General features: G+C 30.3%; 2 protein-coding genes across 8 annotated transcripts in view; one reads left to right on the top strand and one right to left on the bottom strand.

Annotated features, from left to right (window-relative positions):
- Positions 1-25,703, bottom strand: part of LOC119665680 (protein furry) — a 95,094-nt gene that overhangs the window by 14,905 nt on the left and 54,486 nt on the right. The gene's annotated exons all lie outside the window — the stretch shown is intronic.
- Positions 3,932-25,703, top strand: part of LOC119665710 (cysteinyl leukotriene receptor 1) — a 41,356-nt gene continuing 19,584 nt past the window's right edge. The window contains exons 1-4 of the mRNA XM_038074948.1: positions 3,932-4,423; positions 19,484-19,626; positions 21,760-21,899; positions 24,097-24,218. Coding sequence (XP_037930876.1) covers positions 3,932-4,423; positions 19,484-19,626; positions 21,760-21,899; positions 24,097-24,218 — 897 coding nt within the window. The remainder of the gene's footprint in view (positions 4,424-19,483; positions 19,627-21,759; positions 21,900-24,096; positions 24,219-25,703) is intronic.

Raw genomic sequence — 25,703 nt, 5'->3', positions numbered from 1 at the left:
ATTATATTTAAAAACTCAGTTTATTTCAAAACCTGTAGCTTAACGGTTCAAATTTGTACTGCTTATGGCAGCATTTAAGAAAATTATAAGAAAATTTATATATTAAAAATAATATATTATATATAAATATTTTTATATGCCAAAAATAAAATATTACATATATATTTGTATATGTTAAAAATATATTATTTAATACATTTATATATATTTACAATTATACATTTAACACAAAAAATGTATAAATGTTTTAATTAAATAATTAATAAAAAATAAATGAAGTGGATAAATATTCATGAATAACTAATGTATTAAACAAAATCGCATTAAAAATTAGATAAATCTCCATTCAAAGATATTTGAATTACAAGAATAACTGTGAAGTGAATGAATGTTTTTAATTCTAATTACTTTATTATATTTAAAATTAAAAATATAAATGAACTAAAGATTATAAAAATAACAAATAATTTCCACTGTGTATAACTAACGTGCAAAACTTTTTTTCTATATTCTGTAAAAAATATTTAAGATATACAATTGCATATATAATAAAACATATAGAGGGTGTTTCCTGGGTACGTTCGTAAGTTCCGGAGATGATTTCTTGGTCGAAGAAATTAATAATAATAATAATAATAATATTAACAATAATATTAATAATAATATTAATATTAATATTCATCACTTAAGATATTTTTGACCATCTACTTAACTGAGTGTACAGCTTAAGTTGATATTAATATTAACATCAACTTAAGCTGTATAGTCAAAAATATCTTAAGTGATGGCTATAAGTAGAATTTTCGCAGTAAATCACACAGCAAAACACTTCAGTTTTCTTATATTTAATCCAATATTGCTTTACTAAACAATTAATATTTTTGACCAACAAACAAGTGTTCTCATTCTAAATAAGTACTATTTTACAAACGATTAAGGTTTCTTATTAAAAGTATATTGTACGATTTTAAATTCTCTGTTGATTTATCAATGGTGTTCGCTAAATTTGAATCTGCTGTTAGACTGTTAAGCTCTAAAAAAGCTAATTTAAAAAAAAAAAAAACTAATTAAAAATATTTTTTTAAGAGATACGAATTTCGTGTTTTAATTTGGGGCTATTAAGCTTAAAACTCAAATCAAAACTTGCTTTAAATAAATAGATAAATTCTCACAAGAAATTTTGAAAAATCTAGTGTTATTTTACTTTAATTTCATGAAATTTCACAAACACAATTTTCTGAATGTCAGTCTGTATTATGTGAATACCTTTATAGCCTTATTGTTTCGATTTATATTAGCATATATTTAATAAAATAATAAATTATAAATTAACTTTACAATTTAATTCTTGCCATTACACAATGTTACCACTAAAACTCAGTTCCTATGCAATTTTTAAGCTTTTTCGTTTCTCTATTTGTTATTAATTTTTTAAAATAAATTTTCTTTATTGGCATTCAAAATATACGTAAGAGTTTTAAACAAGACCCTTACCTATTTACGATATTTGCCAAATAAAAGGCGACATAAGACATTCTTAATATATCAATATACTAGTATAAGGATATATACAAACATTTTGCAAAACTCTCAATGTAATTAAATAATTTGTTGACCAAGATTAATTAAAATATTTTATTTCTTATAAATATCAGAAGAAATTTAAGTGGAGTTAATAAAGATTTTCTGCTTAAAAATAAATTAAATCCATTAAAAGCAAAAAATTCATGCTTAATTGAATTTTTATACACTAAATAAGCAAAATAACATAAACAAGATTTAGGACAAAGGACACAAAAAACAAAGCCAACTCTTAAAAAGGAATAATTAAGTTGCCATTAAATGGGAACAAACAAAATATCTGGTGGCAAAAAAATCACAAATCGTAAAATTAAGAAACAAACACTTCTTATTGAAATATTTAAACTTCTTAAATTACATTAATTTTGAAATAGAAATTTTAATATTAACAATATTAACAGTGAGCTTTTTTAAGCTCTTGATATTGTAACTAGTATTGAAATATAAAGAAATTCTATAAAACATGTAAATCTACATGTATTAAAATAGCTAAACATATTGACAAAAGTTTGCTTTATTGCTATCTTTAGTAGCATATAAATTTTTATGAATTATTAGGAAATAAATATGAAATTAATATAATTAAATACTCTGAAAAACACTTTATTATTATTATGTCATAATTTGGTCAGCACTATGGCATGGTCAAGTCTCTCATTCATTGTATCGGCAATGATTATAAGTAAAAATAATGAGAGGAGTAAATAAAATTAAACTTAACTCATGCAAACGGACAATTTTTTAAAAACGTTTTACGACTCCAGCAACTTTTTGTCATATTTATTTACTGACCATTTACTTTATTTTTAATAGCCTGTGTGAATGCTCACAGAAGAACATAAAAGTTAGAAATAAAATCTAAACATTCATTTTATTGTCACGTTGACAGTTGCTCTAGTACTTTAATTCATTTTTGATGTTTTGATTATAAGAAAAACATATATTAGAATAGAAACATTTGATTACATTTTGGGTGAAAAATGTGCAAAATAGAAATTAAAACATATTAAAGCCATCAAACATTGTAAAAACATTGTGTCCTTGTATCGTAAATTTAATTTTCAATTTTTTATTAATATATGCATTAAATAGTTGTGAATCTCTGACTATGATATGAAGCTATAATATACTGTACGCTTATAAAAATACATACTACATTACTTTTATTTTATATATAATATTGTATTCTCGTTTACTGGTTTATAATCTCAACAGTTTGACAGACACTTCATTCATGTGATTCTCATTTGATTTGAGTACTTTCAAAAGCAATAGCATACCCTTAATTTATTTAACGTAATTTTAGGATTTCAACAGTTTTTGTAGGATAACTCAAACAGCTCCATAGCTTTTCGCATCACGTACACTGCTGTACAAACAAAACACTGCAAGGATTCTCAAAAAATTATGATGTGCGTGCCATTGTACACAAACTAGTCTTAGAATCCTTGTAACAAAAATATACAACAAATATAATAATACATAATTGTAGCAAATCAAGTGGAAATTGAGGCAGATATTAACGGAAAAGTTTTGGTAACAAAAAACTCAACACTAAAGATCTATTAAATTACGAAGGTGTGCGACTAGAATAAACAAACATATCATATCAAGAATAGAAAGTGTCTAGCAAAAAATGTGAGCTATGATATAAAATGGTTGCAATAAATTAAAACAAATGTTAAAAATAAAAAAAATTCTTATAAATGCGTTTAAGGTGCGGTGAATAAACAAAAAAAAAAAAGGCAAATTAAATCAAACTAATTTATTAGTGTATTTAGTGTATAACATATATTTATACTCCTGTGAATATTTCCGAAAAGTTCTTAACACAATAACAAAGTCACATTAACAAATAATGAGAATTGCACTTGTCAAAATCAATTTGCCATTGTGTGGTATAAAATGCTGGAAGCGCGTGTATTAAAATTAATTGGGAAACTATACTACAACGAACAACAAATCATAACAACCTTAGATAATTAGACACCTCTTCAATCAACAATATCCTATAATTATGGCCTTTACTAATCAAAATATTTTCGATGAAACCTTAGGCTACAAACCGTTGCATGCGCAAATAGTAGCACCTATCGCAACAACTCCTCACTCAAACATTTCAAATACGTTAACAGCTCTAACAAATATTGTTAGCAACGATACCTATAATGATATTGCAGCTAATCTACAGCTACAGCTACAGCTACAGCAGCAGCAGCGTTACTTCGGCGACAACGAAAGCAATGCATATTTTTTCCAAAATCTGAGCAACAGCAATGAGAGTCACAGCAATAATAACTACAACAATGATACTTACAGAAGTGAAGACGGCAATGAAATGCTACTTACCATGGAAATGATCGGCAGCATTTTGTCATTCTATTATGTACCGATACTTGTTTGCACCGGTAGCATTGGTAATATTTTATCGGTCTTTGTCTTTTTCAAAACTAAATTACGGAAGCTCTCATCCAGTGTTTACTTAGCCGCCCTAGCCATTAGTGACACATGCTTTCTGTTCGGACTTTTCGCGCAATGGCTGAATTTTGTCGATGTGCATATTTACAATCGAGACTTTTTCTGTCAATTTTTTACGTATTTCAGCAGCTTGGCTTGTTTCTGTTCGGCATGGTTTGTTGTTGCTTTCACAGTGGAACGCTTTATTGCTGTCATGTATCCCTTACGGAGGCAAACTATGTGCACAGTGCGTCGTGCAAAAATTGTGCTCTTTGGACTAACTTTGATGGGTTGTTTGCATTGCACACCATTTTGGATACTATCGACACCTGTATATTCACCAAAACTGGAGACAACAATTTGTGACATCAAAAGCGAATATAAGGTAAGTTCGATACCTCGAAAAATACAGCAATTACTACTACTTTTATTTATATATGTTTTCATTTCAATATATACAAACATCATTTATAGTTAACGCTTATAACATCATTACTGTGTACATGTGTTATGCTGTGATAGACAATTGATGCAATTGACTATTGCAAATATAAATGCAAATACTATTTCAATTATCATAAGTGATAGTGCAAAGTAATGAACTCAATTTACTAGTATAAAAAACAAAAAATGTTTGACAACTGTCAACAAAATTAATGAAACTTGTTTGAGATACATGTGTACTTGTCAACTACAGAGATTTAACAATAATTTATCTTCAATACAAGGCAATTGTTTTAAAAGTAACATAAAATATTTTATACAAAAAAAACCATATTTAAATTATAATTAATATATTTTATGTTTTTATTGGCAAGATCATCTGAACTTGCTATTACATTAAGATAATACTCATTCTGATGTTCAATTTAATTATTAATTAATAAATAAGAATCTAGAGTGACAGAATATACAATTTATAATTTTGATTTAATAATTAATTTTGGTTTAACTGAACTTTTTGTAAATTAAAATACTTCAATATTAAAAAATTATTATGGTGTAGTCTTTTTAGAGTTCTAAAAAGTATTAATTTGTATTCGCACTGTCACTATTAATTTGTATTCGCACTGTCACTATTAAAGAAATATGATCTAAAATGGAATATATTATAAATTATGCTATCGAGAATGATTCATAAAAGCAGTAAATGTATAATTTATAATAGAGAGATAATTTAAATTGGAGGAATAATGTATGTCCTTTGATATTCTAAACCTAAAATTTTTTTATACAGTATTTTATTCTATTATGATTTTTTTAAATTACTTACAGATATTAAATACACATTTGTATATTTTTTTATCAACATTATTTAATTTATAAAACTCTTAAAAAAATTAAGCTTCCTTGTAGGTAACATATATTTTTTTCTTCTGCATGACTAATATCTGTGCGACTTCTTTAATTATTCAGTATTTTACATAAAAGTGCGCACACTTGTAATTTATGTAAGTGGCAAATAAAAGTCTATCTTCCTTAAAATTTATCATCCTTTAGCTGTTATTCAAAACAATCTGCGAATGAACAAGTATAATAGACACAAATTTAAAATGCAGTCCAATTTTCTGTACTTATGATTAACAAAGTATTTATCATAGGAGTGGAAAAAAATATTGCTGAGAATTGAAATCTAATTGAAATATTAGAATTATATTATATGCTTACAAATCTTAAGAATATTTATGAGAAAAATATTTTACTAGGTCTATCATCACATTTTTATAACGAAGTGATGAATGTCATCCTATCAATAGTAGTCCCCATTTAAGTTTATAAATATATTTTAAAATAATTTACTATTATTTAAGAAATCATACGACATCACAAGAGTATTTATATAAAGAACATGCAAACTAAGACATTAATCATATAACGACAATAAATAATAAATACAAATAAAGTTGATCGAAACCGCCATTATATTTGGTTTAATATTACAAAGGAGTTATATAGAGCATATATGTCTTTCTTATTTTGAGCGTCTTTTTGTAGTTGTATAATTCTTGAACAACCAGTCAGTTCATAGTCATATTTCTAGAATAAATTTTTTGGGTTAAATGATTGTTCTTAAATATTTTTGAATCGAATTTAATAGGATTGCACATAACAGTGATAACAGAAAATCTCGTTGATAACACCATAAAAGACGATAGTTAGTTGTGGTGGAGGGAGGACGAATCCTCCTCAAATAGCTAAGGATGAAAGCCGTTTTGAGTCCACAAAAACCTCGTAAAAGTGGGTAGTATATAGAGAGTCAAACTAGAACCAACCAGAGGCATTAACAAAGGCAAGAATCTGGCCAATGCTGATGCTGGAGATATCGCTAAGTGAGTTGAAGAAAGGGGCCCCTAGAAACTTAAACCTAGTTCTGGCCAGACCTGGACAAAAACACATCAGGTGTTCTGGTGTCATTTCTTCAAGTGTTGGTAGACACGCACTACATGAGGTAACACAGGAAAGGCCAAGTCTGGCTCCATGCCGTCCTATGGACCAGTGACCCGTAAAGATAGATACTAGCTTAGAAACCTCAGATTTATTTCTACAGATTAAGTCAGAGGTTCTATATTTGGAATAAATGGGCCAAGTAGCCCTTGACCTGGCTGCTGACAGAGTAAGGGTCCACTCACTATTTGCCTTTCGCAAAAAATGGTCACAAATTAGCCTACGCCCGTAGCTGACAGGGGCAGGGATCGAAGTAGGGGTACCCGTGGAAGAGACGATTCATGAAGAAAATTTTACAATTTTTTTCTACTTGATTGTTTAGCATAATCAAAAAATAAAAAAGATACGTAAATATTACATTGTTTTTTGTCGTTGTCAGTGATCACTTACCTGATGATTTTTTTTTTTTGTAATTGACTATTTTTATCGCTGGGAAATATTTTGACTAGAACTAATTAATCGCGTCACTTATCATACATGCAGGCAGTACAAAGCCAGACATGTTTCAATATGCTTCAGAAACAGAAGCAGATAACGATTAAGGCATCCTGCAGGCAAACAAAAGTTATTATTTAATTCTAAATGCCGCAGTATACAACAAGCACCGCAAATAATTTTATTTTCGGAACAAAGAAAGTCTTTTAAAAACAATTTACATAATGACGTTGCCTTTTTTAACTTTTTTCTATTAACCTATTTCGGAAAATAATTTTAAGACTTAATCCCAAATAAATATGACTTAAATTTAAATTTTATATAGATATTGTTTAACTTCTGCCTTATGAATGTCAGATTGATTCTCGAAAGCTCCTAAAGGGAGTGAAGTACAATAAATATCCTTAAATGCAAAATGTTCATTTAAAGCAAAGACAAGCAAGGGATTTTATGTGAAAAGTCTTGTTTAAATATTCAAGGCTTGGAGCGTATTATGTAAATTTTAACAGTGAACAACAATCCAATAAATATATTGGTCTTCACCTTTTATTCTATTAAATAAATAGAATAAAAGGTGAAGGCTTGAATAAATCGTACGAGTAATCGATTTGAATTTGTATAAACAATTGAGTGCAATTGACTAAATATGAATAAGTGCTTAAGTGAATAATATTAACAAATAAATGTAAAAACAATGTACTGTAATATATTAGGTGTATAGCCTAGTATTAAATTATTTTGCCAAAAAAAAGCACGTTTCTTTCCATAAATTTTATTTTTATTAATATATTTTCCATTCTTAGCTATGGCTTTTGAACATCTTTCATCTTTCTTTCTTTCTTGAACATTCTTTCTTTGATTCATACATCGAAGCATTTTTTGATTTCTTTGTGATTTCTGAAGTGATGGTTTTAAACAGCACTTTGCGTTGATCAGTACAAGTGGTAATATGATGGAACGCAATCTGTTGAATAAAAAGCACATGCGGTAGAGTTTCCCGCTTAAGAGTTCCAATGTTTATTTGTCCTGCGTCATGTAGTCGAGCAACATCGTGCAAATCTATCACTTGTTGGTAATGTTCAGCATTTAGTTGCTCATAATACGCCACTACTTTCTGATCCCAACAAATATGCAATATAACCTTGCTTCTATGAATGTTTCGTTTTACTCTTCGTAAGAATGGTTAGCCTGGATGAATCCTTGGTTTTTTGCGCTTGGGGTTATCTTAGTTAATCTATTTTCAATCATGAAACGATTTTCAATTATGGCCTCAGTCACTTTATGTGACTGAAAACTTTCAGTTTTCATATAAATAATTAATTAATAATATTTATTTCAATTTTTGGAATTTTCTTTATGTCTGCATCCAGACTTACTGTTTTCTGTTCATATCTGTCGTAGCAATCTCATGAAAGCATAAAATATAAATAAATAGACATAAAATATAAAATCCAAAATTCTCTGCTTATTTCTCAGTCAAACAAAAATTGGAAATATTAACAATTAATTTTGGGAGACCTCTACAAAATTTCTTTACCTATTCCAACAATACCGCAGGTTTATTTAAATTTATTGTGAAATCAAATTCAATATAAAGAATTTTTTAATGCCTTCCGTAAATTAATGAAATTGTAATTGTATATTTGCGGTTTTATTTGTTAGTCTAAATGTTAATATCAACGCCATTGTCAAACTGTTTCTCTGACTGTTCCTCTTGATTTTCCAAATTCTATAATTGGGTTTGTTTTTGAACAAACTTTTGACAGTCGCGTGCTTGTATGAAATTCACACATCCACAACAAATACGAGAATCAAAATTGGAAAAAACAACTATAAAACCATGAACTGTCAACAATATAGAATGGCATAGTACTTCAAGCACAGAAGGCTACTTTACTCCAGCTGTGAACTAAAATTGGTAGGTGCTTCCTATTGTGACATAACAACCAAAGAGGGTTTAAAATTAGTATTTTATAAATATATGAATAAAAATAAGTATTCCCATATATTCTCATTAATGTGCTTCAAATACACATTACTGACGTATGTTAGAAGAGAAACCAAGAAAAAAGAAAGAAATTATTAATTTTCTTTCCTTTCCAAACAATTTAGATTTTTACTGACAAATTAAGATTTTTAAGTTCTTTCAATAAATTGTTTAATTTGTTCACAGTTGTCCGTTGCTGTATCAGTTTCATTTGTTTTGTGTATTTAGGATAATATGATATTAAATTTGAGTTTCACAACATGAAAAAGAGCGCAATTTATATCAGATTTTAAATATTTTAGTGTCGAAAACGCACGGCTCTGAGGACGTCAAAATATATTTGATTGATTGAAGATGTTTTTGTTTTTGTCTTATAATAATTTCGAAAATTTCTTACCAGTTGTTGTTTTAATAAAGGTATCTGATATGATATAGGAGATCAATTTTATCTACTTGTGGTCTAATTTCAATTTAAATATTTTATTTATTTCAATGTGTAGATTGATTTTTGACATACTGGTTAAGAATATACACGGTTTTTCGAAACGTTACATATTCGACGCAGTGATTTTTAAACACTTTTACAAATTTAATTCACCCACTTCGCATATTTAAAAGGTATAATAATAATAATGAATTTAATTTATTGACACATTTTTTAATTAACTTGAACAAGGGATGAATAGATAAACTCTACATTAAAATTTAATTTGGGTTGACTCCACAAATTACAAAGTTTTGTTTATTCCTTCCACCTGTTTTTTATTTTTATATTTAATTTATTTTTTACTTACAATAGGACAATTAACCTTTGCTATCATTTTAAGTAAGTCAACAAAAGATGCGTTTATATAGTTTTATGTGCGTATTGAAATATATTTAAAAAGTAACTTCAATTATCTTACTACATAATGAAATTATTTCTTTTAAAATATAACTTAAGTGGAAGCTAATCAGCACCAATTTAAAATTATTACTCAAATGCAGAGTAATCTATATTACAAAATTTTTTATTTAGAATACTCAGATATTCCCACTTACAGTGTGACAAAACAGAAATTAGTCAATCAAAATTCGATATATTCTAAACCAGTAGAGATATTAATATAAAATTTTCCTAAAATATAGTTTTTAAGATGATCTGTCTTTTAAATATAATTTGAGCCCTATCTACCTATCGGAATCCAAATTTTGAATGAAAAATGGGGCATTTAGTGATGCACCTAGTTCCCTCAAAAACTATGATAGGTAGAAAATTGAATTTTGGTGTCCAAAACACCTTCATTATAATACATATGTATGTCGCAACTTTTTCATCGTATTCCGAACACTGCCACACCCACCCCCATACAAAATTTTCATAAAAAGTCGTTCATTATCGTTAAAAAAATTTTTACTTTATATACATTATTGGCGGACACTACTTTCTGTAGTTTCCTTACATTTCTTATATTTTTGATTATAAATGTGTACAGATGCTTTATACTGGAGATTCTAAATCATTGGTACGTTAACCATTACTAATAGCATTGTTCTTGTATTTTTATAGTAAATTTCGTTGCAAAACACATCTAATATCTTTTACACTTCTTGTAGAAATTGTTGTGAAACACACTGAATATTTATCCGTTTCACGATTCATTTGGAAACCACTGTAAACGACTTTCATTTATCAATACTTCATTATTTATTATTTTTTGAAACATTAATGCAATGCACAATATTTGCAAACAAATAATATAAAATATTGTACGTATATAAAGAGCGCAGGGAAAAATAGGTTCAAGCAAAATTTAACTATGCATATGTTGTAGATTTCGAATGTGCTTTGAATACATTTAATCACCACGCTATTTTGAATAGCTTAATACGATTTTATAAGTTTTTTTAAAATTAACCAGGGATTCGTTTTAAATGCAGTCTTGAGAGAACCAACGCAGAACATTTAACTAAAATATAATGAAAAATAATTAATTAAGTTTTTTAAACTACGCTGTCAATGACATAGGTATTAAACTAATCATTTGATAATGATCTCCTTTATGTCTTCTCCACAATGCGCGAAGTGCAAACCAAATTTTAACACGAAAAAGACGAAGTTAATACATATAGTAAAGACTAACAGCGCACGTTAATTTTGCCGAGCTTTGAGATCTAGACAAATTTGATTATAATAATGAAATACAAAACTGTACATATTATAAGTACTAACGAGCTACTGTAAAAAGCATTGACAAAGCCGGTTGTAAGAAAAATTGAAAAATTAAAATATACAAAATACTCATGTATTGAACAGTATATACTCTACTTAAAAAGCACATTTAGATAAAGTGGTACTTAAAGCAACTAGGATATGCTGTGAGCCCAGAACAACTAGAATTCTGCCGGTTTTAACGAACTACATCTTACAGAGCATGGAATAGACAACTATAAAAACTTTTGTTTATTTTAAATAATTATATCATGGCCGTACAAAGCACGGCCGACGGGTCACATGCGGCTAATGTTTATTCGATCCACGATATGTTTTTAATCTACTACAATTACGCGAATTTTCTATTGACGTACTGATAAAACCATATAATTTTATTTTTATGGTATACCAAGTTAATGAATTTAAATTTAAATCAATAAAACTAAATTTAACATTATCACCGTGTTTTTATTTTTGTCAAAAACAGCTATAAACGTATTGTATTTGTTTTTGCGACCCTCCAATCTGTAAAGTGATTATTATTGGCCCGCGATCGCATCTGGCCTGCACAGCCCTGAATTATATATTTTAGGGGACTATTATTATTATTATTATTGAGTAAGGGATCGTGCACTGCGACCTAAAAGATCTATTGTGCCCCTTTGTCGGGTTAGAGTATTTCTCCAAGTCCGATTTCTTTAATGAAAGACAGTATGGATCCTATCTTCTCCAGTCTTGAATCCTTATGATCCATGAAATACCCTCCTAGGTGTTTCTTTCGTTTATGCATCAGTGCCGGGCACTCCCCAAGCACATGGTATGCCGTTTCTCTCTCTTCCCTGCAGTATCTGCAGTCTGAGTTGGATTGAATTCCTAACTTCGATAGGTGATTATTCAATCTGCAGTGACCGGTCAGTAAACCCGTAATAATTCTTATGTTAGTCTTTGATTGCACTATGCAATCTTTAAAGCGTTTTAGGTTGTAAGTCCCTAAAAGCATTTTAGATTGTGAGAGTCTTGGTAGCATTAACCAATAGAGTTCTCTCTCTTTTTTCTCTGCGTCATTCATGATAATGGATATAGCTCCTTTGCCTAGACCACAGAATGGTTCTGGGCCTATCATTCTTGATGCCGCGCCTCTTCTTGCAAGTTTGTCTGCTATTTCATTACCTTGGATACCAGTATGTCCCGGAATCCATAAAAGGTGCACCTGATTGATCCCACCGAGTGTGTTCAGCTTGTCAATGCATTCCCATACCAGTTTGGATGTTACCTGGTAAGATATGAGTGCCATTATAGCTGCCTGGCTGTCAGTCAGTATTGCAATTTTACGGTTCCGGTAGTTACGTTCAATATTGAAACTGGCGCATCTATCTATCGCGTATATTTCCGCTTGAAAGATGGTTGTATTGTTTCCTAATGCTTCCCAGTATTTTTTGCCTGGTCCATAAACACCAGCTCCAGCTCCCTCATTGGTGAGAGAGCCGTCTGTATACCATGTTATCATGGTTTCTTTTATTTTTGGGATGTTAGACAAACCCTCCCAGTTCTTTTTGTTGCCAAGTTCAGTTTTGAAGTTTTTTGTAAAGTTATGCTTTACAATCATCCTGTCCATTGGCATTTCAATTTCTGGGATTTGTGCAGCCAAAGTATCAAGTTTTTTGCTATTGGTTTCAAGACCAGTCACCTTATTTGTATTTACTCTTAGAGCAGCCCTCTTCGCCTGTGATTGCACATAGATATGAAGAGGAGTAAGTTCCATGAGTACTTCAATTGATGACGTGGGACATGTTCTCATTGCTCCTGTTATGCTTACACATGCAAGTCGTTGTACCTTGTTGAGTGTGTTGATAACGCTTTGTTGATTTGTGCAGTTCTGCCAGACTATTGATCCGTAGGTGATCATTGGTCTGATTACTGCTGTGTATATCCATCGCAGTGACTTTGGTGTACATCCCCAATTCTTACCTGCGATGGATCTACATGTCATAAAAGCTTTGGTTGCCTTTTTTGTCACTTCTTGGATATGAGATTTCCATGTTAATTTTTGGTCTAAAATTATACCCAAAAATTTTACCTCCTTTTGTAGTTTTATTTCAAACCCATCTAAGCGGATGGGTTTAAGGTTTTTTATTTTGTATTTCTTAGTGAATAGCACAATGGTTGTTTTTGCTGGATTTATTTTCAGCCCAACCGAATTGCACCATTCTTTAGTTAGTTTTAAGCCTAACTGGATTCTTTCGCACAGAGTACTCTCATATTTTCCTCTGCAGATAATTACCACATCATCGGCGTACCCCTGGATTTGGAAGCCATTCCTGTCCAGTTTTACCAATAGTTCATCCACTACCATACTCCACATAAGGGGTGATAATACTCCACCTTGTGGGCACCCTCGCGAAGTATTTGCAAAAATATTACCATTGCTGGTCGGAATTTCTACTCTCCTGGTGCGAAGCATATTGCTCATCCAGCGTGAGAGTGTGCCATTGATTCCTCTTTTAGAAATAGTTGAGTTTATAACCTCATGTGAAGTGTTATCAAAGGCTCCTTCAATGTCTAAGAAAGCGCAAATTGCTATCTCTTTCTTATCTATGCTGTCCTGAATCGTGTTACTTAGTTGATGCAGGGCTGTTTCTGTCGACTGCCCTGCCCTATAGGCATGTTGGCGACTGTATAGTGGAGTTACTTTCAGTGTAGTATTCCTGATATAGTTATCCACAACTTTTTCTACTACTTTAAGTAGGAAGGATGTGAGGCAGATTGGTCTGAAGGATTTCGGGTGAGTAGGATCTCTTTTGCCCGCCTTCGGAATAAAGACCACTTTTGCCCTTCTCCACATGTTTGGTATGTATCCCAATGCAATACTGACTCTGGCTATTCTAGTTATTGGACCTAGTAGCTGTTCAATTCCTTTTTGAAGTAATGCCGGAAAGACACCATCAATACCTGGAGATTTCAGTGGCTTGAGCGAATTTACCGCCCACCTGATTTTAGGCATTGTGATTATATTTTTGGCAAATTTCCAATCATCCTTCTTTACTGTTTTAGGGGGTTCAGTGTGTTCTGATTCCGTCCCTAGAGTTGGAGAGGATCCTGGGAAGTGTACGTCCAGAAGTAGTTGTATCTTCTCTTCTTCACCTTCGGTGAAACTTCCATCTTCTCGCTTGAGATTTGTGGAGGTGAGGCTGCTGCTTTTTGCAAGTACCTTGTAGAGTCTTGATACCTCCGTAGTGCTTTCTATGCTTTCGCAGAATTTTTGAAAGCTTCTGCGTTTAGAGGCCCTAATTTCTCTATTGTACAAAGTAAGTTTTTTCCTATATTCTGACCAGTCTCCTGTTCGCTTTGAGTAGTTAAAAAGTCCTCTAACAGTGTTTCTTAGGTTTTTAAGGTCATTGTTCCACCAAGGCACATCCTTGGTGGAGTTAATCAGGCTTAATGGACAGCTATCCTCATATGCATTTAGTATGGCCCCATTAAGGTTTTCTAGGTAATTTTCTAATTGAATTTCATTCTGAATGATTTCATCTAGCCCTAATTGGACAAGATTGTCTTTCAGATTTTCCGTGTAGTTCTCCCAATTTGTTTTTCTTGGGTTCCTTAAAATTTTTTTGTTAATTGGTGAACCTTCCATGTCGAACCTTAGAATTCTATGATCAGACATAGATGGTTCACTGGATACTCTCCAGTTTTTCACAAGCTCACAACCTCGAGTATTTCCTATAGTAATATCTAGGACCTCTTTGCGTGAGATAGTTACAAATGTTGGTGTATTACCTACATTACATATTTCTAATTTTTTACTAGTTATAAATTCTAAAAGGTACTCACCTCTTATATTGGTGTTAGTGCTTCCCCAAACTTCGTTGTGTGCGTTGGAGTCGCAACCGAGTATAAGAGGCAATTTCATTCTCTCGCAGTAGTTTACCAGTTTATCGACCTCTGCAGATGGTACCTGAGTGTCGTCTCCTGGTAGATAACCTGTAGCTACGACTACGTTCCGTAGAACTCCGTTGATGTTGGCCGGAATCTGTATGGCAACGAGGTCCCTGGAGAGAAATTCTGAAAGACAGATAAAGTTGATATTAATATTCAATAAAATGCAGGTTCTTGGTTTATCACATCTTACATCCCAAATTGTCTGCATATTCTTTGCAGTCAAACCACAGATTCGACCCCTGTAAATCCAGGGTTCTTGGACCAGCACTATGCTCAGGTTCGATTTGAGCGTAGCCCTTGCAATAACTGCCGACGCAGCTTTTGCATGGTGGATATTTATTTGGGCGATTCTAGTGCTGGTCATCAGGTGGTTATTCCTCCTTCGTTTCTTCTATCAGACCGTCGTCGATGTCTGACAGAAAGATTCTTTCGGAGTCTTCCTCGGACGCCAGGTTCAGTAGAGAGAGATCTAGATTCTCAATGTCCTCACTCTCGTGAGGTAGCACGCTGATATCTTCAATCTTCTCGCTCCTGGTCGCCTCCTCCTCCACTAGTTCCGCAACAGTTGCAGGTATCGTTCCTACAGCTGGTGTATTTTCCCCAGCTGAGTTACTTCTTTCCTTGTTGTCTCGTCCCTTATGCAGGTGAATTGGGACGGAACTGAATCTGTAGAAGATCCTACAGCCGTTGTTTGTTATGGCTTCCTGAGACCGGTTGTCAATCCCGATTGTTAGGAGTTTGCCATTTTTCAGATCCTTGCTGCTAAAAACTCTCCACATCTGAGTATGTAGACCCTCATTTTGAGTTATGAGCAGTTTTAGCAGCTTTTCCGTGTCGACCCCTTTAGCTCTTGGGAGGTAGACTGTCAACATGTGTAATTTCGGTATTTTGTCCCCGACACACGTGGTGAGTTCAGCGCCTTCCCATCCGTTCAGCTTAGGTGCCGTTCCATGGATAAAATTAGCCGCATCCTCGTCTACGCAGTCAACCAGTATAAGTCCTGGGCGAAAGTGTATCCCGCTAAATCGGAGCTTGGCATCCCATCCTTTATACATCTCCTCAATGAGAAGTTCCTCGATTTTACCTTGCTCCTCCCTAGAAAGAGTAGATTCCGGGTAAGATTTCGGAAGAATTGCTATTCTTAAGCTCTTGGCTACATTAGCGTAACTGCTGCCCGATATTATTTTTCTCGGTTGTTTTGGTGCTGTCATTTGCGTACCATCCTTTGCTTGTGGAGGTTTCTCATTCCCTCTTCTTTTCTTAGCTGATTGATGATCGATCGGACTAATTTCTTGGGCAGACCTCTTCTTAGAGTCTTGATTGCCCCTCGGCCGATTGAGCGCCTTTTCCTTGGCTGCCTCCGGTGCTAAGCCTTCTTTGAGATAGCGCAGGTACCATTTTGTACCCGCACCGCTCAAACCAGTAGATTTCCTGGCGTCGCGAAAATTTGGCCGGAGGTTAGTCCAGTGCTTGTCGAGGGCTGTGGTAGTGTTTCGATCGTTACATCTTTTGGTGCAACCTTTGAACCCAGAGTTCCTTGACTTCCTTTTCGTAACGAAAGTTCCGTTTTTGATTCAGTTGGCAGAGAGCTAGTATTGTTCCTAGCTTCTTTGCCCTCAGTACTTTTTTCCGCTTTCCGTTTTGGAAAGGGTGCCTGGCGATCGGTTTGTTGGATATCAGACTCCGACCGATTTACCAGTTTATTTGCAGTGTGTGTTCCTGCTGGTTTTTTTATATTGTTTTTATTATTTTTATTCAAATTATGTTCCATTAAATTCCCACGAGTGTGGGGGAAAGGAGGTCCGCCGTGTCATAGCCCCCGATAACACGGTAAGCCCACAGTTACTCAATGAGGCGGGCAGGTATCATTGAGGTGCGACGCTAGAATACAGTCTGTTACCCCCGACTGCAAACAAGTCCGATGAACACGTGCAAATTCCGGATTGGGGGGGAAGATGGAGGTGGAGAGGGATAGGGGTATTGAAATGTTGATAGTAGGGAATATTTAGGAATGGGAAGGTGCGGGTTTGGCTCGCATTAGCCGCTATAAGCGTTACCAGGGATCACCACGTGGAGGCCCTCCTTTCGAAGGGGGTGAGTACTTGGGATTAGTCTCACCTGCGAGTCCATCTAGTGAAATACTAGGACCCCCTTTTAGGGGACTAAATAATGTATTAATAAAAATAATGTATTAATAATATAAATTTCCGACCAGAATTCACACGGCTTCCGGGAATTTAGTACTGGTTGAATTTTTCTTCAATCTCTGAGAGTACAATGAAATTGTTCGCTTTTTTAGTAGTTTATGAAATAATGGAATATAATAATGGAAATAGAAATAAATTTTAAACGTTTATACTAAATCAAAACTAAATTTTGTAAAATGTATTAAAAATTATAATTTTAAAGAAAGTTTTTAAAAATTGTTTCAAAATTATATTTATTTTTTCATAAAACAAATATTTAAAAATCAACAATGTCACAGAAAAAGATGCCAATTTGATGTTTTTAAATAATAGTAACATTTTAGTAAGTATTTGAAATTTATAAATAATTTATTAGAAATCAAGAAAGTTTAAGAAATAAGAATAACTCGAAATTTCATTAAAGTTTTATGTTCCAAATATAACAATGGAGAAAATAGATGTTTAAGTATGAAAAGATTATTTCGTTTAATAGATGTGACTAACGAAAAATTGTCAAATATTTTACCAAAATTTTTTGTGGTATATATTTTTAATAAAAGAATTTTCTGTTACGATTTTCTGTTTCTTTCGAAAAAAACCAAAAAGGTTAGCTTTGACTTTTTAGAACATTTTTTATATTGATGAATAGGTGACAAATTAATTAATGTTATTGTAATCTTTTAAATATACTGAGTTCTAACTTTAATTAAATATAGTACCGCTTTGTCCAACTTTGAAAGTGTGAAATTCATATCTCCATAAAAATTAATTAACCCAGAGCAAATCTTTATCAAGCAATTTACATCTAGGACAGAGGAATTGCTTGATAAAGGTTTGCTCTGGGTTAATTAATTTTTATGGAGATATGAATTTCACACTTTCAAAATTGCACAAAAAATTACTTACCAAATACTAAATATTCGGCACCTACCTAATTAAGGTCAGTATGTCCTAAAACATTAAAACAATGTCAGTGAGTTTCTCTAAGCTAAAATGTTTTAGAAATCAAACGATCTACACTAAAGCTTTTATTTCTATTCAATTAAAATAATAATTGACTGCAAGTATTGTCATTTTATAATTTTATATTTTTTATATAATAATGTTGTACTTTACATTTATTAGGATATAAGTTCTACTGAAAAATCAAATAGTTTTATTATAAAAAATAAAACTTGATGGCAAATTAAATTTATTAATTTTAATAAACTTGTTACTCACTTTTCATTAACAAATTTATGCAGATAAATTACCTCAAATGATAAAATTTGAAATAATTCAAAATAAATATACATTGTACATTGTTAAAATAAATGTTATAAAAAGAGCATCTTAATTTTGTTTAAATTTGAAAACGCAGTTATCATATAAAATTAAGATGCATTAGCTAATAGCAAAACTGTTTGCATTTTGTTTGGAAGAAGTGTTACAGAAGGGTTAACTACTTCTTCTAAACTACTCAATTTGCAAAGTTAGGGTTTCTTTAAACTGATAAAATGTCAATAGTGCAGTAATTCAAAACTAATTTGAAATAATAAAACTTTTTCAACTTTTTCAACTTTTTTAACTTCTTTCTATGCAAAAACTTTTCTTTAAATGCATTTAAGTGCACAGCTCGAAGGACAAATTGAAAGAACTTTAAGTTTAAATGTTTGTATTTATCTTTCAAGTGCCAACAAACTTTAATGTCTTCATGTCATAATATACTTAAATAAAAAATTTGCAAATAGTAATAAAGTAGGAAATTATTCGTATTTTGACAACCAATCATTTCATTTAAGTTCGTTAAATCGTTATTAGTATCAATTAACCTTTTAGAATAATAACATTGAAAACCAACAGAAAAAAAACAATAGAAATTTAAAATAATTTAAATATATATTAATGTTTAGCCTTAAATTAAAAATAACTATTTTTACAGAATAGATAATACGTATTAATATATGGTATATCTATATAATTAACATTTGAAACCATATTTATATCAACCTTTAAATAGATTTTTTCGTTAGCAATTATTTACTAAACTTATGGAATAATGATGAAACTTAAGAATTTAATTCCTAAGAGTATTGACATAAGAAATGAAAACCAAAACTAAATGATTCGATTTATTGTATATTTCAATTTGATATTAATTGGATATAAATTGATTTATTGATTTAAAATTATATTAGAAATATTTTTTAATTAAAATTATTACTTGAAAAGAAGAACAACGTTCAAAACAATATTTTTAATTAACTTTTTTTTGAATAGGAATATATAACACTACTAAATTATTGGGATACAATTATAATATTCGCAGTGCCATTCACTACAATTGCCATACTGAATACTTTCACCGGCTGCACAGTATGGAAATTTGCAACTGTACGGAGAAGCTTAACTATGCAAAAAATGTAAGTAAAAAAGTTCAACAAATAACAAATAAAATGAAATAAGTAAATATTTATTCCAAACAATATATAATAATTTTTTTTCACATGCCAATCAAAATGACCATTTCAATTGTTTTCAAAAACAATTTCTACAGCATTTCAGTCTTAAAATAAGTAATGAAATTACAAAAACTAAAATCTAAAATCCATAAAGATTATCTTGTAGTAAGTTATTAAAATTATTTTGGTAATATTTTGAAGTCAATATGCTTGTCCCCTATATGTGAAAACATATTTTTATTTATTTATATATAAGGTTCATAAACGGTTGAGTGATTCCGGAAGTAAAACATAGACAGCGCAATACATCAATATCTAGCCTCTCCTCAACAAGTCGACCGGTAAGCCTTTTTGTGGTGAACCTGTTACCACAAATTACCGACGACGCGCCGAACAAGGACCGGCGTAATAAGTCCTCTGCCTGAAAATGCAAAAGCCGAATGCACTTTTTTTTTAACTTTCCACTCATACCTGATGGCTCTGATGGCAACTCCATCATCAGATTAGGGTACAACGGGCCGATCACTCATTGTACCTGAAGCATAAACCAATTCCCAAAATGTCTATAAGAAATGAAAGCCTGAACCCAAACTTGATGACGAAAAAACGCAACGAAAATGGATTACGATTTGGAACCTATAATGTAAAAACGCTATATAGCGCAGGTACACTGGCCCAGTCGGCAAAAATACTTGTAAATTACAAATTAGCCTTTATGGGCATGACCGAAGATAGATTTTTTGGTCAGGCATGCCATATGAAAATGATTTACACCATATTCCTACGGTGTAAGAATATTAGTAAATGCTAAATTACGAGATTCTGTGATAGAGTACAAGCTTATAAATGAACGCAAAATGATGATAAGATTAAAGTGTCATTCTAAAAATATATCAACTGTTCAGTGCTATGAAAACTTAAAACACGTCATTGGGGAACATGGCTTCGGTGACATGAATGACAATGGCGAATGCCTTGTAGAGCTATGTGGTATAAACAAACTCAAAATTGGAGGCACGCTTTTCCCGCTTAAAACAATGCATAAAGTAACGTGGGTATCACCTGATATGATATGTTTAATCGATGTGAGAAATAAACGAAGGGCCGATATCAGTTCTGATCACCACCTATTAGTTGGCAAAATATTAGTCAACCCAATAAGAATTAAAAGGCGGGTAAGTGGAGCAGAATCAAATACAAGGTCTCTAAATTGAAAGCACCAAATATAAAGCAAAATTTTTCACGTTCTATCTCTGAAAAACTTATATCTCTTATAACTTATATCTCTTTGATATAACAAAGAAACTAACAGGCGAGAGCGTCAAAAGAACCCTCCCTGTCAAGAATCTCTTTGGTGAGCTACTGACAAACGTAAATGATCAGCTAAACCGATGGCGTCAACATTTTATTCAAATATTGAACCTAGAACGCGAAGATTCACGATACGCAAAATTACAACGTAAATTAATAATATTATTATTATTAATAATATTATTATTATTTAATATACGGTTATAACAAACCAAATGAAATAAGGAAGTGTTTAAAAAAATATGTAAAATATTTAAAAGTTTCTATGGTTAAAGAATGTTTTTGCTTGCTCCTAAGAGTAATGAATATTATATGAATTAATCAAATCATATTTTAAATATTTACTTTATAAAACATATTAAACGAGCGCATAGATCCTACCAAATACAAAGTCCCAAAATAAGGATTTTCACTACTTATATATATACCATAATATCTTTATCGCACAAAACTTAATACTAACTGATATTTTTACAAAATTAAAATAAACAAGTTCATTTATTTAATAAATAGTACAGCCATCAGCTTATTTTTGAATCACTCAAAAATTTAGTATTAGCTTTCTAGCAGTTTTAGCAGTGTCAATATGAACGGGAAACAATAATGACGAACAATGATGCACAGTACACGTGTTGAACTTTTCCACTACATCAAATCCTTACCAACACTACTATGTTCTGATCATTATACTTGGCTTAATATTTTATAAGCAATATTTATTATTATTATTATTATTATTATTATTATCTTTGCGTTCAATATTGTTATTTATCTCCTTAAAAGGAAAACTCAACTTACCAGGGATGCACTTACTTCTTCAACGTATCGAATAACCTCACTGAAGCGACAAAAATCGACTTGTTCACACCCGAGTGGACAAAACAACGTTTCACGTCTGAATTGCGACATTACACGAAAGTCAAGTGAGTTCAGTTATTTTATGCATTATCCTCTAATCTGGAGTTTTTGTTTGTATTTATATTTATTAAGTGTTTCATTTGATGTGCACTCAATGTATATTATTTATAAGATTGCTTGCCCAATATCTTAATCTTTTTTTGTTACTTTAGATATTTAAAAAGAAATCACAGAAAGCAACAGAAAGCTAGCTAATTAAAAGCCATTTCAAATTCAGTAAAGAAAAACAAAAACTAAAGATTTTATTCTAAACAACTATAGTGTGAAGTATTGCTGCTAACTATTTAACATAATTTTTTATTTTTATTTTATTTTTTTTCCAATTATTAATATAAATCTATTGATTGCTAGACAATCTAAATTATGTTTTTAAATATTGCCACAAATAGATATTAAATATTAACATATGACACTGAAACTGAGCTGCCAAATCAGGACTACGAAATGGATAACCTTTGTAATTAAAAGTTTTCAGGATCTGAAATATTCGAAATATTTAAAGCATTGAAGTGCAAATTTTAATGCAATTTAATCAAAATTTAAAAGCACGAGTAACGCTTCGGAAATTATTAGCTTGGCGAAAATGTTTACTGTGTCGGAGAAGAATTGTGTATAAATATACTACTTACTTTCTATCTATCTTTCGTACATTAGAAAAAGATTAAAAGGTTGAGGTTTCATCATATAAATTGTATTACTTAGCAGCAGTGCCAAAATAGTTTGCGAGTGGCAAATACTAACAGATAGATGGAAATGTTGAGAGTTCAATTTCCCCTTTATAAATAAATAAAAAAATATTTTTAATAAGTTAAACAACAATGCAAAAAGATTAGTTTACCTTTTTATTTTTTATGAAAAAAAAATTAAAAAAATCTTATACAGGGATCAAAGAGAGCGCATCGCATAATCTTTTTAAACCAAACGCACACACACTTTTCCTATGATTGGGTTCTTTTGAATTGCATACAAAAATTTTATACTAAATTTGGCAAATTTTTATTCCTATGGGTATAAAACGGTAGAAAAATAATTTATATAAAACATATAAACTTTTAATGCATAGAAAAGGACTTCAATCAAATTAAAGGGGCTGTTGCCAATAATAAATTTATAAAGAGACGAATTATATGCATTGGGGGTACAAAAATTATAATTTTTTATAGGTAATAATTGCATATTTAATATTATTTTTCAATTTATTCGTTTTTGTAACATTATTTTAGGAATTCATTTGCAAAAAATTCTATTTTAAATGCAAATTACTCGTAAATTTTATTTGCAACACTATAAAAGATGTAAATCTATTAAAATCTTTTTTTTTCTATTTAATTAATAAGGACCTTATTGGTAGGCAACACAGCAAATTATGCACTTTGAAAAATTGTAAGAAAAACAGATTTTACTATAAGCTCATTTTAGAAGAGATATTTATTATTTGCTTTCTTTAATGTATAGATTTATGTACATTTTTAAACACTCCAGAACATCAAGTTTGCAATGATAGTTATCATAACCAATTATAAAGTAAATATATACAGAACAATTGTTTTATATATTAGTGTATATACATGCTCGGGCAATAATTAAAATTTTAATTTACGGATACGGATAGTAAAGAATTCATTACAGGAAATAAAATGGAACAAAATTCTACAGTGTTGAAGCTAAAAACAATCAACTTTGTTTGTTAATCTCTGCAACTTAAAAATATTTATTTTAATTATAATAAATTTTCATTCAAAAATAATGTTTACTAATTTTAAAAATTTTTAATTTATAAGCAAAAATATCATTAAAAATTTTTTAAAATTACCATAAGTTCACAAAAAAAATTTATTTTAATTATTTAAATAAAAATAACACAAAATTGTATATATCATTAAAATAAAAATAATTAATCATTTTTATTTTATTAATATTTTTAATACATTACTCTATTTATACATATATACATATATATACATATATAGCAGTATTTTATTCAGCAACATGAAACATTTTAAACTTTCAAAAAACCAGCAACACTTATCATAGTTCAAACATCAACCATTGACCATCATATTTTAAATAAAGTTTGCTTACAAGCTAGGGATATTTAGAATATATAAAAACAAATAAATCAAAGTGCTAAAATTATAAACTTATTCGTGGTGTAGAAAAATTTCAAATATGTCAAAAATATTTTTGTTCTTTTATTCACAGGAAGACGAAAAATTACGAATTCATCTCAACTGAAAGTGACAAAAATGTTGCTAGTCGTTTCGACTGTTTTTGTATGTTTAAATTTACCAAGTTATATATTACGCATCAAGACTTTTTTGGAGGTAAGTGCCCTCAAAATAGAGTAAAATAAAAAAAATCGTAATGCATATTACTCAAAGGCATAACATTTAATATGCCACCAAATGTGTAGTAATGATAGCCAAACAGTTGACCCATTAATTATATTTAATAAAGTACCATGAGACTAAAATGAAACAACTGTTGCCCATATCAACAACAACTTGTATCCTGAAATATTAATACAATATCTTGTTAACAAATTCAATATGGGACACATGTGAACAAAAACTTAAACGAAAAACTTGCAAAAATTCATTAAAAGAAGCTACTTTAAGTATTTATTTATTCTAGAATAATAATTCGAGAATAGCATAAATTTTGCTTGTGATATCAGGCTGTGTTTTTTTGATTCATCAAAAAGTAAAATAAATTGCTTGAAGCATATATTTAGAAAAATCTCTTCTTAATATTGTTTTTGCTGCCTTTATTTTTATTTCCTGATCATTTAAACAAATTTTAGGGTGAAAACAAAAATATGAATATCGAATGTGTATTAAACTTTTACTCGGTTCGTTTAGATAAATTACTTCTTGGCCAAATTTTTATCAAATGTTAAGGTCGACTTGTTTCATAGAAGAAACTGTCATACAGGTTAAGTGGAGAAGTTTATAAAAAATTGTTTTGGTGTTTCGAACCCAGTTTGTAAAAGTAATAATGCTTGTAAATTATTCACAATATTAAACTAATTTTTAGTTCAATAAAAATTTACTAATCAAAATGTGTAGCCATAAATTTAAAAAAGAAAATTCAAATTAATTATAAAATATAAATGTAAAAAAAAATGTTTTGAAATAAAAAAATAACATTTTATAAACACATGCAGTGACAATATTCTACTTGCTTAAATCCTAATTCCTAGTGAAACACTAAAAATATCTGAAATATATTTCCTTATACCTCTTTGATTTTTATTTTTTTATTACTTTAGCTTTAATATTACTTTAATAAGATTTAATTAGTTTACACGTTTCAGTTTAACCGACATCATATTGTCATATAGATACAAACACTCATATTAACATAAACAAATCACAAAGTGTACAGGTGTTCCAAAGAAAATTTAAAAAAAAACTTATTAAAATATAAATGTATGAATGCCTTTAAGTACAAAAAAAAATTAATTCATTTGTTTCGTTCTTATTTTCAATTATGTTTATTAAACAAATAAAAAACGTTAATTAAATTTTTATAATAACACAATATATTATACTTATATCCTTTACTTTTCCATTATCAAAGCACCATCTTACTGTGACAAAAAAGAAATGAACAAAAGTAAAACTTGACACAACTGTCTTTTGCCTGTACATTTCTTGACTTTCTTCTTTCACTTTATGAGTATTACTGTCATAGATGAATCTTAACAGTACGTTGAATACTTCGTTTATGATTCTTATTATTTCGTTTTTATGTAAACAAATACTAAAAAACCACAAAATATGCCATCCAACCAAAATATCTCAAGC

Source organism: Teleopsis dalmanni, chromosome 1 (assembly GCF_002237135.1).
Source record: "Teleopsis dalmanni isolate 2A chromosome 1, ASM223713v2, whole genome shotgun sequence".
Lineage (NCBI taxonomy): Eukaryota > Metazoa > Arthropoda > Insecta > Diptera > Diopsidae > Teleopsis > Teleopsis dalmanni.
Note: the sequence above shows the minus strand (reverse complement) of the source record. Positions and strands in the feature narration are given on the sequence as shown.